The 16,860-nt window shown below is 36.2% G+C and overlaps 1 protein-coding gene across 1 annotated transcript in view; it reads right to left on the reverse strand.

The window, feature by feature from the left end:
- Positions 1-1,299: 1,299 nt before the first annotated feature.
- ACTR3 (actin related protein 3) overlaps positions 1,300-16,860 on the reverse strand; it is a 68,692-nt gene continuing 53,131 nt past the window's right edge. Inside the window, exons 9-12 of the mRNA XM_005572970.5 lie at positions 8,380-8,472; positions 8,084-8,209; positions 4,199-4,282; positions 1,300-2,541 (exon numbers count right to left, since the gene is read on the reverse strand). Coding sequence (XP_005573027.1) covers positions 2,446-2,541; positions 4,199-4,282; positions 8,084-8,209; positions 8,380-8,472 — 399 coding nt within the window. The 3' untranslated portion in view covers positions 1,300-2,445. The remainder of the gene's footprint in view (positions 2,542-4,198; positions 4,283-8,083; positions 8,210-8,379; positions 8,473-16,860) is intronic.

A 16,860-nucleotide genomic window follows, 5' to 3' on the forward strand; every position in this document is an offset into this window, starting at 1 on the left:
AATTTCAAGGAGCTATATCATCAATTATCAGAAACAGAATTAAAAATTCAATCACTGGCTTCAGTTGGTGCTTTTCCAATGTACCGTGCTCATGTTGCTTGATAACTAATCAGTGTTACAGACTTTTTAGTTCACCTTGGTCAACCTCTACATATTTCCAACTGAAGTTGCTTTAAGTTGAAAAAACAATATACAATCACAGGAGAGAGATATAAAGAAACAAGAATGCTGTTACCATCCTATTAGGGTTCACTCCTCCAAAAGTAGAGCAAAAGGGGTATCAGGAAATACACAAGAAAGGCTGGAGTTTTGTCTCCCCAAATAAGTGTAAGCTTAAAGAAAGTTTTTGACCTTCACGTTTTTGTAGCAAACAGTTAAGAACATCTCTGTATAAATATGCCTGAGATTGTCATCAAACAGCTTTATACACATGTCTTCCTAGCTTATTCACTTACTACCCAACCATCGCCGGTGGAAAAGACATTTATGACGATGCGAACAATATTTTATTGGGCCAGCAGCAAGACATCTTTACTGCTTATCAATATAGTTCTTTATCAAAAGATCTTTAATAAAGCAAAGTGCAGAACAGTATATACAGTAAGTTCCTATTTGTGTAAAATAAGAAAGCTACATTTATTTCTATCTACACAGAAAATTACAATACAAGGACATCTAAGACATTCCAAATAGTCTGTGTAATGATGTAAAAATGAGACAGGCTAGGGAAAAAAAACTTACTTTTGCTAATCTACTCTTTGGTACTGTTTGAATAGTATTTTTATAATGTTTGTGGAATACTTTTTCCAGTTAAAAAAAAAAGGGGGACCTTTGATACTGACGATGATACTACTATAGGATATATAGTTTGTCTTTTACAATTCCATACTCAAAGAAGGAAGATTCACAAAAATGATTATAGGATTTTAAATATTCAGATCCACTCTAAACAAAAACTGAAGTTTACTCCCCAATTCTATCTTCATAGTAAAAACAAAAAATTAAACACTTTATATTATTTCACTTTTGAATAGAAGTATTCTAATCCTAACGTGTTATTTTCATGAATAATGGAGTTCAAGTGTTCACTGACAATTGCTAGTAAAAAGCCTATGAAACATTTCCCATTTTATCTTTCTATAAATAACTGGTAAAATTTTAAGGTCACAAGAAATTTTCCACCATACACATTACAGAGATTTCAATAACTCCCAAATCTCAACAGAAACAGATATCATATCACATACATAAAAACAAAGTAGAATTACATTACTTTAAAAAAAAAAAAAAAACATTAGAAAAGGTAATTCAGTTTTAATTTATTTTCATCACTTTTTCTTCATAATCCAGATATTTTAAAATGCAAAGAAAATTAATTTTCAATGGTATGTTCAGGGACTGGCACTAAAAAAAATTTTCAGACTGCAAATGAGTTATACAAATGAAAATATCAAATGGAGATCCAGTTATCAAAATGAAAGCACTCAACATATTAAAAGTTCACAAGTATTTGTATTGAGCACATTAAAAAAGTCAGCTTGCTAACAACTGTTGTGATTTTAAAGAACTATTGCAGAAGTTTGAAGAAAATAGATTTATTAGTTAACTTATAAAGAGATTAAAGAGCCTGAAACAAGTATTAAAAAGAAATTTGTGCCTTTATTAGAATGTTGTTAGGCTTTAAATATGCCAATTTTGATAAATTATTGTTGTTGTTTTGTTTTTTTATAAGAAACAACACTACAGAACTGCAATACTGGTCCAACACTCTTGTCTTTACTCTTCTTTTAAAGCAAGAAACAGAATGCAAGTAATCAGAAAGCACTAGCAGGCATCAGTTAATCCAAGATACTAGCTCTTAGTTCCAAAAGCACTTGCAAAGAAAACCTTTTCGGGGGAAGGGGTGGAGAGGGATGGAAGCACTCCATAATAACTGGAATCCCATGAGTGTGTATGCCAAGTCTCATGAGGCTATTTTTTGAATTTATCCTTTACTTGGTCATGGTTTTTTCCCTCAAATACAATTTTTCTTTGACTTTTTTTCCTCAAAGTATAAAAAGTATGAAATATAAACAAGCTCTTGCACTGCACACTTAGAAGTGTACAATTCAAGCATTATAGAGCTATCTACACACTGATAAATCCCATCAAATCTTGGATAATTCATTAATATACAAAATATCAGGGCACAGAAAGAACTAAAACCCACTTCTTTTTGTAACACATAAGATTCAAATATTCAATCTAAAGAAAAACACAATCACTTTCGCTCTCTTCTACATCTGCATGTTGATACACTTATTAAAATATTCCTGTATAATCATGTTTGGTGTTACTATTTCAAGTCAGGTTTAAAACCTCAAAACCAGCCATCCAGACAAAACAGGTAATCAGAAAGATTATCTCTTCCCCACCTCCCTAACCCCAATAACTATGAAGTCAATTTTACGACATGACTCCAAACACTGGATTGTGACGACAAATGCTAGGTCCAATTTCTTCATAGTCCTTTTTGGTGTGGCATACTTGGTAGAACTCAGGCTGAAAACAAAAAATGTGTATTTTTATAAAGGTCAAAAATCTACCATCTTCAAAGTATACTGAAATAAATTTTAAGAGTGATGCTTTAAAATAGATGTTAAGTCTAAAATGTTTATTATTAGTCCATTCATGGCATGAAAGCTTAGAAATTCTAGCAGCCATGACTTACAACCAGCTATAAATCTTTATCGGAACTCCAAAAGAGCAATTAACTCCTGTCCCCCTATCCTTGTCTCACACACCTGCCGCGAGGATTCTGAAATTTTGAAGAATGGAAGGTTCTCAAATGCCTAGTCTCTTCTGTTGAGACTTTCCCACACTTTCATTGCACCAATAATGTAAAGAAGCAGCATTCACCTAACTACAGATAAACTACTCCTAGTCATGCTATGATCATTTTTCGTCTAGTTCTAAGAAATGTCTAGATCATTTGCCTTCCTCACTCAAGGTCTGGAAAAGATAGACTGTTCCATGCTGTGTTACCTCATTTCTCAAGGCAAAGTCACAAACTCAACTAGGTTATAAGGCCCAACTGAAGAAGACTAAAATTGAGGAAGAAAATAACTTTCACCTCCTATTTTGGAAATGGTTTTAAATCCAAAGTTGTACAGTTATTCAATAATTCAGATAAAAGCTCCTTCATTTTAATATTCCATGCACTACCAGAACAAAACACCAATACTTCCTAGGTTAATGGTATTAGAACACTAGAATACCTTTTAAGGGGGCTTTAAAGACATTTTAATTTGGGGACAGGATTTAGAATAATTCCCTTTACTCAGTGGAGAACATCATACTTTCTATGCAATGAAACTTAACTTTTACCTTAATGTTTTTAAATACTTAAATAGAACAAACAAGGACCTTCTGATGACTAAATTACCAGCTTTAATAGAACTTTCCCTACAGATAAACTTTAAAACATAGTATAAAATGGTCACTCTAAAACAATGGCTAGCAAGCTTAAAAAAAAAAAAAATAAATTAAAATGACTTCCAATTAAATTTAAATTACTTCCAATTTTTAAAATACTACAAATACATATAGACAAAGTTTCCTATTATTTTTAGATAAAATTTAAAGGAATTTGCTTTGTTCTTCACTAAGTACAGATAGACTCTTCTATCTTAAAAAGTATTTATAAATTTAAACATAAGCTTCAGCCAGGCGCAGCAGCTCACACCTATAAACTCAGCGCTCTTTGGGAGGTTGAGGTGGGACGATCACTTGAGCCCAGGAGTTTGAGACCAGCCTGGGCACATAGTAAGACCTCATCTCAATAAAAAATAATAATAAAGGCCGGGAGCAGTGGCTCACGCCTGTAATCCCAATGATTTGGGAGGCCGAGATGGGTGGATCACCCAAGGTCAGGAGTTCGAGAGTAACCTAGCCAACATGGTGAAACCCAGTTTCTACTAAAAATGCAAAATTAGCCAGGTGTGGTGGCACACGCCTGTAGTGCCAGCTACTTGGGAGGCTGAGACAGGACAATCACTTGAACCCAGGAGGCGGAGGTTGCAGTGGGCCAAGATCATGCCATTGCACTCCAGCCTGGGTGACAAGAGCGAAACTCCATCTCAAAAATAAATAAATAAATAAATAAAATAAGAAAACAGTAATGATAAAATAAAATAAAAGTAAGCTTCATCACACTCACCGTGGAAGCCAGCATTGATCCTCCAAACCAAACTGCGTATCGCTGCATGTGGTGTGTAATGACTTGTACATCAATAGGTTTTGGCTAAGAAAGACATAGTAAGATCATCTTCATAGTAAATTGAAATAACAATTTCTGTGTCATTTAACCTTAAATGTACATATACAAAAATACTATTTGTACTAAATTAGAGTGGTATCTTACAAACCAGAAACAACTGAGACTGGCTGTCTCAGAGAGAAGGGGTTGGGAACACTGTGGAAGAGACTGGGAGGGAACAGAGCAGAATAAATGGAAGGAAAACATCAATGAGTACACGTTTTATACAGTTCTGACTTGAAGAACCTAAACGTGAGTGTTTTACATATTTAAAAATAATATCTTAAAAGAAAGGGAGGTTGGGGCAAAACAAAGTACAGCAAAAGCAAATTAAACTAATTGTACTTTTTTCAAACATAAGCATACTAAGGTGAGGAAAGGGACTAACTCAAGCAACTTGTGAACACAGTATTTTGCATCTTATAAGCCTTCAGGCTAAAGATAAAATATAAGCAAATACTGAACTCTAGTTTTGGGTCTATTTTTCACAGTATGGATTAACAATTCTGAAACTATTATATACATATTCTGGGATTAAGCAAAAACATAAATATATTATATAGATAACAGGAGCCAGGCTTCTCACTGTCACAGAAGGGCATTACAATACTGAAGGGCAGAAAACTAGAGTGAACCCTCTACAACTGGAGACATCCGCAAAAATTCATGGTTTTTAATTTACGTAGAGAATTAGATATAGAGGTAGAGACACACACACACACCCCTAACTCTAATCACTGAGAAGTCCTAGACTCCATGATACCCCAGTAGTAATGAGCACAAAGCTTGGTTTCTTAGCAATGTTCTCCACTAAAAGGAACAAGACAAAGATGTCTTGAAGAAAGAAAAGGGGGGAAAAAGGCTGATTCCAGGGCCAGAAAGAGAAAGTACAAGATCAGCCTGAAACACCTTGCTATGCCAGGAAGTACAGAGGTAGGCAAAAAAAAGATGTGGCTACATCCAAAAAAAAAAAAAAAATCTAAGAGCCATTTGAATAACTCCCACTGGTCAAATCTGGAAAAAAAAAAAAAAAAAAAAAAAAAAAAGTGGCATTAAAATTAATGATGAGTGGTATTACTGGTATTATGATATCACAGTGATATTAAAGATACAGACCACAAAATGAGAAATCAGGAGTTCATACAGATATTACTAAAAGAATAAATGAATGTGGGAGAAGGGAAAACTCTTCCTTATAGTAAAACAAGACTTAAAAACATACAACGAATGATGGAATTTGCAAAATGCCATTTAGCGACTACTACAGCAATAACTGTTTTAGGAAAGAATCACAATGGATGCTAAAAACTAGTGATTGAAACTTTAATGAGCAACAGGATAGTCTGAAGGTGTCTCCTCATAAGATTCTTATTAAATATAAAGGAAAACAAAATAACTTTATAGTGAAGAAACCTGGCAGACACAACTTCAACCAAATGCTCAAAATCCACACACAGGACAAATTCTATCATGTGTCTACTGATACAATGCACTAAAAATGATACAACTTCAATTCTGTGGCATCACTACCAAAACTACATAATCTGAACCTAGTCAAGAAGAAATATTAAACAAACCCAAGCTGAAGGATATGCTACAAAATAAATGACTGTACTCTTCAAAAATGTTACATTCATTCAAGAAAGACAAAAAACATTGAGTATGTAACAGACTGAAGCAACACAGTAAGTAAATGAAACATGCAATCCTTGACTGGATCCTGGATAAGGGGAAAAAAAAGGTATTTGGTTTTCCTTTTGTTATAAGGGACATTAGTGAAACAACTGGTAAAATTAGAATCAGTTCTGTAACTAGATAACACTGGATGATCAAGGTTATGTTCATGATTTTGACAACTGTAATATGTTCCTGATTTTAGAAATATACTAAAATGACTGGGGATAATGAACCATCATATCTACAATTCAGTGTGTGTGTGTGTGTGTGTGTGTGTGTGTGTGTGTGTGTGTGTACACACACATATTTATAGTAACAGAATGATATGGCTTTTTTCAAAGCTGTTTGGTTGCCATTAAAAATTACAGACTGAAGGAGAATGAAGCCAGAGATAGATAGATATATAAACACATGCTATTAAGACCTATAAAAGTTACTAGCAAGAAAAATTAAGGTGAAGAAGGCAGTCCTCCAGAACACAAGGTTTTTCATATACATGATGAGCATCCCAAATCTGAAAATCCAAAATGCTCCAAGATCCAAAAACTTTTTGAGCACCAATATGATGCTCAAAGGAAATGCTCCCGATTTCAGATTTTTGGATTAAGGATATTGAACCAGTATATAATGCAAATACTCCAAAATCCAGAAAAACTCAAAACCTGAAACACTTCTGGTACAAAGCAATTCAAAAAAGGGATACCCAACCTGTTTCTTTCGATATGTGGATACAGTACTGATCACTGGGTAAATTTATTTCTTATTTACAAGTGTAAAAAGAGTTTAAAAATGTTAAATGATCTTACTTTATTAAAATACTGTACTCAAAAACATACAGCATTGTTTTTTACTTATATATCTGTAATGAGTTATTAAAAGCTAAATGGCTACTTAATACATCCATAACCACACCATTAGGACAATCAATGTCAATCTCTTAAGCATTCTAACAAAAAAACTGGAATATGCACTACGTTCATTCACATAATCAATGTGATTAGTAGGATTCTCAGTACAGAGAATTTAAAATTATACTTGCAAAACCCAATGACTTCTTTTTTAGGTAGGAGGTAGGGTAGATAGGTATGTGGATAAGGAGAGTAGATGGATGGACAGATGAATGGATGAATGGGTGGGTGGGCTGGTGGTTTGGTTGGTTGGGAAGGGGATGCAAAAGCAAAGGCAACATTTTAAAAGTTTACTGAGTAGACTTCCTTAAGTATGAAGTCATGACGTTATAGAGACAGAGTTCAATATTTTGCCTTCTACCCAAAACACACACTTTTTACTGCATTCCTATGGCTAGGTTTACTCAAGATAATCAAAATATAGGTGCTGAAAAGAGTCAGCCATCATGCAATTTCTCAACAATCAGCAAACCCTACAGAGTTGTGCTTTACTTTTAAGTAATTCTGAATGATTGTGGAAGTCTCAGATAAAGTGCTCATTCTTGGTAATTTTCCAAGCAGAAGGTATTTTATTTAGCAACTTATCCTCTAAATCAATGTTCTGCTTCAATATTTAACAAGGATGAAAAAAAATGAAAAATCTATCTCTAAATATAGAAAGAAGACATCTGAGAATTTTAAATTAATTTTGATTTTTTTTACCTCAAGCCTAAAGGTCCAGGACATGTAATACAAAAGTTACTTTGCTAAACCACCAATTTGATTGCACACTTTGAGGTTGCTATGTGGTAGCTAAAGTCAGCTTTTGAGAGCAGGCTTGACTACTCAACAATGGTGTCAATCTCAACTCAGCTTCGTTGTCCTTCTATAGTACATAAAATTTTGTGGATCCAAAATTAATTTTATTGTTGGTGTATCCAAAGAAATCTACTATATTAATTATCTATGAGAGAGGTATAGAAAAAAAAGGTCTTTCCACAGATATTACTAAGAATTATTTTCCAGAAATACAGACAATATCCTAAAAGAATCAAATGATCCAGAATATCATAGACATAAATCTGTAACATTAACCATTTCCATTAGAATACCTGACAGGTTCCTCTTATTTTCCTAAATCAGAGGGAATGTTGGCAAATATTTCTCATCCCAATGAAGGAAGGCACCCTCAACCTTCTCACCAATAATCAAAAAAACCAACCTTCAATCTACCGCCACTCAATTCCTCACTTAATTTCAGCCGGGCATCTACAGTTCTTTTTAAATCTCTTTGCAAGCGACGTCCAAAGTCCCTGAACATGGTTGAACCTCCAGAGAGGACAATATTCTAGTGGAGAGAAAATAAATATAAATATTTAAAAAGAAAAGTTTAAAGGTATACAGTACTGAAATGCTATTATATCCTTTTTATGAGAGGTGTTTAATATCAAAAAATGGACAGACTACATCAAAGTTTTTTTTAAGTTAGACCTTGAATAACAATTTTGCTATAAATACCTTGTAGAGAGGACGCCTGACATCAATAGGACAATTCTGAATTACTTCATCTACAACTTCTGAGATAGGCTGTGTAAAGTCTGGATTAGCAAACTGAAAAATAAGTTGGATATATAATAGAGATCATATCACTACTGACAAATATCACAATAAAAGGTTAAAGTCTTCAGTTCAAAAACAAAAGGCCTTTTAGAAACTATTAATACTAGTCTCTAACAGATTCAAATTGAAGACACTGAAATCAGAAAACTCAAAATTATGATGATAGATACCATTTTATAACTATCAGAATAGCAAACATGTAAAGTCATACATATACTATGAGCTGGCAAAAATCTGGGTAAATGGAAACTTTCATATAATGCTTGTGAGAGTATACACTGATGTAACCACTCTGGAGAATAATTTGGCAACAATAAAATAGTGACATGGTCTGGCTGTGTGTCCCCACCCAAATCTCATCTTTAATTGTACTCCCATAATTTCCATGTGTTGTGGGAGGGACCTGGTGGGAGATAACTGAATCTTGAGGGTGGTTTCCCCCATATTATTCTTGTGGAGTGAATAAGTTGCACAAGATATGATGGTTTCATCAGGGGCTTCTGCTTTTGCGTCTTCCTCATTCTCTCTTTGCCTGCTGCCATCATGTAAGACAGGACTTGCTCCTCCTTGCTTTCTGCCATGATTGTGCAGTTTCCCCAGCCACTGGAACCGTAAGTCCAATTAAACCTCTTTCTTTTATAAATTGCCCAGTCTCAGGTATGTCTTTATCAGCAGTATGAAAACAGACTAATACAAATAGCTAACAAAATTATAAATGCACATACTAGTAACTCCACTTCTTAGGACAAACCCTGAAGAAACTCCTCAAACATGTATGCTGTCACATATGCATATTTACTATAGCCTTGTTTCTAAGAGGAAAAACCTGTAAGTCCATCAACAGGGGATGAAATAAATAAACGTAGTCTAAACTCATTATTCATGATTCCGTATCTGTGAATTTACCTGCTCGCTAAAACATATTTATAACCCCCAAATCAAAATATGGTTATTCATGGACATGCACATGTGCAGAGCAACAAAAATTTGAGTCCACTGATGTGCACATTCCCAGTTGAGGTTGAACAAGATGATACTCTGCTTTCTAGTTTCAGCTCTCATACTATAAACAAGTATCCTTTTCACAGTTCTATTTAGTGACACAGTTTTCATATTTTTGTTAGTGATTTCATTATTTAAAATGGCCCCCAAGCATACTGCTGAAGTGCTGGCTACTAAACACAAGGAAGCTGTGACGTGTCTTACAGAGAAAAAGCCAAGTTAGATAGCTTTGCTCAGACATGTGTTCTAGTGCTATTGAATATAAATGAATATACTAAAATAATATACTAAATGCAGTGCCTTTAAAAAGAAACATACATGAAACAAGGGTATACATTAATGGGATAACAAAAATGTTACCAGAGGCTCAAAGAAACCTAACACTGTATTTCCCCTAGGAGCAACAGCTTAGTGTTCACTAATTCAGTGCTCTCAAGAACTTTTTGGCACATCTACTTTGAATAACATCAGCTGTATATTCAAACGATGATATACCACAGTCAAAATAAACTTACTATTTCCAAACAGCTGGCACTAAAGAAAGACACACTTTTTTAAAAACTTAAAAAAAACAACAATAACTTGATGCTGGACATGGAGACTCACACCTATAATCCCAGTGCTTTGGGAGGTCAAGGTAGGATGATTGCTTGAGGCCCAGAGTTTGACACTAGCCTGGGCAACATAGTGAAACTGTCTCTACAAAAAAAATTAAAAACTAGCTAGGCACGGTGGCACACACCTGTAGTTCCAGCTACTTGAGAGGCTGAGGAAGGAGGACTGCTTGACCTACGAGTTCAAGGTTACACCGAGTTATCATCACACCACTGCACTCCAGCCTGGGGGACAGAGAGAGACTCTGTCTCTAAATAAATAATCAAAATCTAGCTCTAATTAGTCAAAAACAAACAAGTACTGTTTATCTCCTCAGCTACTCATTTTTATAATTAGGTTGTACTAATTGAGAGACAATATTCCTTTATTTATTAAACTGAGTCTGTAACTGTGTTGATAATTAGTAGGCATGTGTCAATTTTTTTCCAGGTTTTTTTTTTTTTGAAACTGAGTCTCGCTCTGTCACCCAGGCTGGAGTGCAGCGGCGCAATCTTTGCTCACTGCAACCTCTGCCTCCCGGGTTCAAGCAATTCTCCTACCTCAGCCTCCCAAATAGCTGGGATTACAGGCGCCCGCCACCATGCCCGGCTAATTTTTGTATTTTTAGTAGAGACAGAGTTTTGCCATGTTGGCCAGGCTGATCTTGAACTCCTGACCTCAACTGATCCGCCTGCCTCGGCCTCCCCAAGTTCTGGGATTATAGGTGTGAGCCACCATGCCCAGCCTTTTTCCAGTTTTTAAGATTAGTTTTAAATTATTTACAGGTTGTGCATACAATGAAAAGAGATTTAATGTTATCGAAGTGACACATACTAATACAAAATCTTTTAATTTAGATCATGTAAAACATCACTAAGAAAGATTCTACTGACCTTTATTATAATAAAAGAAAAGAACCTGGCAGTCAAAATCTGTCTTTTTGAAGCATGCTGAGGAGTGTACATAAGGAACTCTAAGAGGAATACACACTGGGTATGAAAATGTGGCTGATATTCAGCCTTTAGAACCCAACCTACAGACTAGGGTAAATTTTATCTGTCAAGGAAAACAGAATAGAGCTCAACTCAGCTGGCTCTATAAGTAATTTAAAGACAAGCTCATGTGCTGGCAGAAAATGACTTAGTTACTGATTAAGTGTAGTGAGCAGCAGAATCAGAATCCTAAAAATTTTATTTTCCATGAACACGTCCATGATCTTCAACAACCATTTTCAGTTTCAGACTGTGAAATCTTCTAAAGAGCCTTCAGTTCTCAAAACACTGTATTTTTATGATCCCAAAGTGACACTTTAACCTGAGAACCTATCATTTGCTCTAACTATAAAGAAAAGATTTACTTCTCCAAAATCTGTACAGAGAATATTAACGACCTGACAAAAATGTGTTCCATAATACTCATTTTTAAAAGTGTTATCAAATTGCTAACACAGAACTTGTAAATTTTTACATCGTCCTTTGTCGGCTGTACTCTTCAGTATTTGCCTAAAACAGTAACACACACACACGTTAACCTTCCCATAGTCCTTTTCCTACCTGTAAGATAGTTTATCTGCTATACCATGCTCAAGTAAAAGGAAAAAATAAGATTATTCAGTACTGTGCTATATCTCTGTGCCCCCCTCCCTTTTTTTTTCTTTTTTTTGTTTAAGATGGAGTCTCGCTCTGTCACCCAGGTTGGAGAGCAGTGGCACCATCTCGGCTCACTGCAACCTCCGCCTCCCATGTTCAAGCGATTCTCCTGCCTCAGTTTCCCGACTACCTTGGATTATAGGTGCCCGCCATCATGTCCAACTAATTTTTGTATTTTTAGTAGAGATGGGATTTTACCATTTTGGCCAGGCTGATCTCGATCTCCTGACCTCGTGATCCACCCACCTCAGCCTCCCAAAGTGCTGGGATTACAGGCGTGAGCCGCCGCGCCAGGCCCTGTGCCCTTTTTATAGTAGTTTTTAATCAAGAACGCACAGAAGAGGCCAGACGCAGTAATCCCAGCTACTTGGGACGCTTAGGCAGGAGAATCACTTGAACCCAGGAGGCGGAGGTTGCAGTGAGCCAAGATCGCGCCACTCCACTCCAGCTGGGTCACAGAGCAAGACTCCATCTCAAACAAACAAAAAAAGAATGCACAGAAGAAAAATACAGAACCTTTAAATATTAACATACCCTAGATCCACATACAGAAATGCTAATTTATTTTTTTAAAAAATGAAGTCTGACTTGAGTATATATTTGAAAAAAGTATAGGAACTACTGGACAACAGAACCCCAAGTGAGAACTGGTAAAATATAGAGTAAAGCAGTAAGCGATGACTATTTAGTACATAAATGAAGAAGAAAAAGAATTAACAAATTTTAAAAGTGATAATAAATTGTTAAGAGTATTCAATGCTTTAATACTAACAGATTCAACCTAGGGTCTCTCATACTATTTTTCAGGCCTTTTCTTTTACTGTCAGCAAAATAGTCAGTTCTGCCTCTAACTGCTCCCTGGTCAAGTCTTAAGACTACTGATGCTGAGAAAATTAGAAGAGACTATCAAGGAAAGAATATCTTTACCCTTCTCCAAAAAATACAGGAAGTAGCAAATATACCCAAATAAACACAGTAGTCCAAATATTTCCTATACCTGGAAACTTATTACACAAGTTTTAAAACCTTAGGATGATTTTCTTAAAAAAAAAAAAAACAAAAAATTTCCTTTTAAAAACAAAATCCAAATGCCAAACCCACTTCTTCTAAAAACAGCTATTTCTAGTATTTGTGATGAACTTACAGAACTACAAAAATAAATTTCCTTATTCTTTCATACATTTTATCCTCAGCGCTGAAGTACTGGACAGTTCAGATGCCTACACTTTCATCTAGTTGAAACAAAAAACCAAGTGAATCCTTCAAATGACAGAGGAACTAGGACACAGAAGTATCCATCTAAAATCACCAAAAAAAAAAAAAAAGTGTGTATGACACACTTTATAAAATACAAAAATCAGGTCTATTTTGAGAAAACATGGTGAATAAACATATGTATCTAATTTTGTTCTCTTCCAAAACACTACTCTACACTATCAGTAAAGAGAATTTTTTTTCTTTTTCTTTTTTTGAGACGGAGTCTCACTCTGTCACCAGGCTGGAGTTCAGCGGCACTATCTCCGCTCACTGCAATCACCGCCTCCTGGATTCAAGCGATTCTCCTGCCTCAGCCTCCTGAGCAGCTGGGAATACAGGCACATGCCACCACGCCCGGCTAATTTTTTTTTTTTTTTTTTTTTTTGTATTTTTAGTAGAGACAGGGTTTCACCATGTTGGTCAGGCTGGTCTTGAACTCCTGAGCTCATGATTCACCCGTCTCGGCCTCCCAAACTGCTGGGATTACAGGCGTGAGCCACCGCACCTGGCCTGAGAATTTTTTAAAGGAAAAATAAAAGTATTGAGAGCAAAGCAAAACCAGCAACAAATTTGGTAAGCTGGAAAGCAGATGGACAAGACATTGCAAACACTCCAAAACAATAAGTCATCAGTAAAAAACAAGAACCAAGCTATTTTATACCAAAAATTCCCTCTCCACATTCCCCAAAGAACTGGCTGACCTGGGTAGCTTTGAATTGAGGTGGAAGGAGGCCAGGAAGAAGGACGGGTTGAAAGTCTCTCTAAGAAGCTGTTAAAGCTCTAGATCCTCTCCAAAGAAGCAACAAATGCCGCCTCCTCATCCAAAGAAAAAAGTGATGAATCCTATTCTCTACACTGAAGAAAAGAGTTTCCAGGACTGTAATACACAGCAGAAAGTACTAAAAGGGGAGTTTTACGTGAAGGTAGGCAACCTGCAAAGTCTCTTCCCACTTGGCTGCCAGCCGTTACCCAGCAGCCAGGAGACTTCTCCGGAAAGTAGCTAAAAAGACCTAAAGTAACACATATATGGCATTCCCCCAAAGAAAAGGCCACAGTCAACAAGCCCTTTTTTTTCTGAAGTGGAGTTTCGTTCTTGTTGCCCAGGCTGGAGAGCAATGGCGCGATCCAGGTTCAAGCGATTCTTCTGCCTCAGCCTCCTGAGTAGCTGGAATTACAAGCGTCCGCCACCACGCCCAACTAATTTTTTGTATTTTTAGTAGAGACGGCATTTTGCCATATTGGCCAGGCTGGTCTCTAACTGGCCAGGCTGGTCTCTAACTCCTGACCTCAAGTGATTCACCCACCCAAAGTGCTGGGATTACAGGCGTGAGCCACTGCGCACAGCCTAGTGTCCCCTTCTTAAATGACTAGTCTGCAAAAGTCTCTAGCAGGAAAAACATAGCAATCGAAACAGAGAAAAACCAACTCGAAACAGACTAAGCAACTTGGAAGAGACTATAGAAAGAAGAAAACTAAAAAACAAAAACAAAACAAAAAATAACCCTATGATTAATATCCTTAAAGAGCCAGAAGATAGACAACAATGAAATAGGAAAACGGTAGCATTTAAAAAAGAATATTCAAAAGTAGGGGTGGGGGAAGCTCTTGAGAATTAAAAATGTTGCCAGAAATTTTAAAACTCCAATAGAAAACTCAGTAGGTAAAGTTGAAGAAATAACCTACAGATTAAAACAAAAAGACAAAAACAAACAAACAAACAAAAAACCAGAAATGCTAGGGAACAAAGGGAAGATCCTACAAGCATCTGTACAGGATGAAAAAACAAAAAAACAGGTCCTATACATATAAATCAGCTTTTAGTAACTTCATGTTATAATGGAAAGCAATTAAGCAACGGCTTCAAAATGCTGAAGGAAAATTATTTCCAATCTAGAATTCTATAACCAAACTATCAACAAGCGTGAAGATAAAATGAATACACTTCAGACACATAAGGTCTCGACATTTTCCTCTCTCATATACCCTAAAAGGGACTGTATTGGCAGATGATCACCAAAATAAAGAACTGGACAGTAGGAGTGAAAAAGACATAGGATACAGGAAAAAGAGATCCAACACGGGAGAGGGAAAGGGAATCTCTAGAATGATATTAAAGGAATACGGCCACTCTATACTGAGTACAGAAAGAAGCAAGTTCAGACTGGGATGTAACAGACACTTCAGAAAATTAAACTGATGAATAAACTCTATACATCTGAATATCCTGAGAAGAGATTTATATAACTAATGAAGAGGATCTGGAGGTGAATGAATGGTATTATTTTAGCACTAAGCAAACAGTTTATTAATAACTTCATGGAAAACAGTTACTTATAGGAAGGGAAAAGATTTCATGGTTAACTACATGGCTCAGATATGAACAAAATTTGTGGTCACAAAAACATAAGCACTGAATTTCAACCTACTTGAAATTATAATGTAACAAATGAGATGAAAAGGGAATAGAAAGGTTCTGTCTGTGATGATAGAAGGAGGATTAAAAAAAAAAAATCTTCCTCTTCCATAGCTGGAATTAGACAGACAACGCCTAACACAGGGCTGGGCACAGTGACTCCTTCCTATAATCCCAGCGCTTCGGGAGGCCAAGGTGGTGAATTGCTCCAGCCCAGGAGTTCAAGACCAGCCTGGGCAACATGGTAAAACCCTGTTTTTACGAAAAACACAAAAATTAGCTGGAAGTGGTGGCACATAGCTGTAGTCCCAGCTACTTGGGAGTCTAAGGTGGGAGGATCACCTGAGCCTGCGGAGGCTGCAGTGAGCCATGACTGAGCCACTGCACTGAGTGACAGAGCAAGACCCTGTTCCCAAAAGAAAACAAAAAAAGCGCCTAACACTGAAAAAAAATTTGAAGTTGCAATATAACCAAGCAATACATAGCTAAGGAGGCAACCAGCAAAAGAAGCAACTAAGAAGAGTTTGAAGTTGTTATCTCTAGAAATAGAAAACGGGGAAAGAAACATGCAGGGTACTCCTAGTTTTTGTTAGGATCTGTAGACCAAGACTTTTAAACCATGTGCATATATATAACTGAATTTTAAAAACAGCCTTTAAAAAAAGAGAAAACAAAACAGGTTTTTTAAAAAGAAACAGGTTTCTCATAGGAAGAAATTACTTATAAGGAACATAAAGCTATACACAATAGAAAATGTTTTAAAGTTAAAAAATTAACAAAGAAAAATTGGTGTATCAAACAATAAAGGTTATTCAAATTAATAGAAAAAATGATACATGAAACATTAGCAGCAAGACACATTTTCATCCAGCCAACTATATCTTTCCTAAGCAATATGAAACACATTTCATTTACATATCTAAAGCTTCAGGGTTACGTATTTATGAGACAGGGTCTTGCTCTGTTGCCCAGACTGGAGTACAATGGTACAATGCCAGCTCATTGCAGCCTCAACCTCCTGGGCTCAAGCAATACTCTCATCTCAGCCTCCCAAGTAGCTGGGACTACAGGCACACACCACATGCCTGGCTAATTTTTTGTGTTTTTTGGTAGAGATGGGCTCTTGCCATGTTGCCCAAGCTGGTCTTAAACTCCTGGGCTTGAGTGATTCGCCCACCTTGGCTTCCCAAAGTGCTGGGATTACAGGCGTGAGCCACCACAACCAGCCTACTTCAAGGTTTTTAAGAAACCAAGGCATCAGCTAAGCTCATTTGTCAAGCACATTCCATTCAAATGCTCATCTCCTATATCCCATGCTATTATCCATCTTGTGGTCATAATCCTATTTATACAGGATATTTGTTCAGGATTTTCTGCAATTTTCTAATTCCTGTCCCCAACTTGGAGCTTTAATATTTTTCTCTAAGATTTCAATTTCATATTAATTGACGTGCCTTAACTGAA

The sequence above is a fragment of the Macaca fascicularis genome, chromosome 12 (assembly GCF_037993035.2).
Source record: "Macaca fascicularis isolate 582-1 chromosome 12, T2T-MFA8v1.1".
In the NCBI taxonomy this organism is placed as follows: domain Eukaryota; kingdom Metazoa; phylum Chordata; class Mammalia; order Primates; family Cercopithecidae; genus Macaca; species Macaca fascicularis.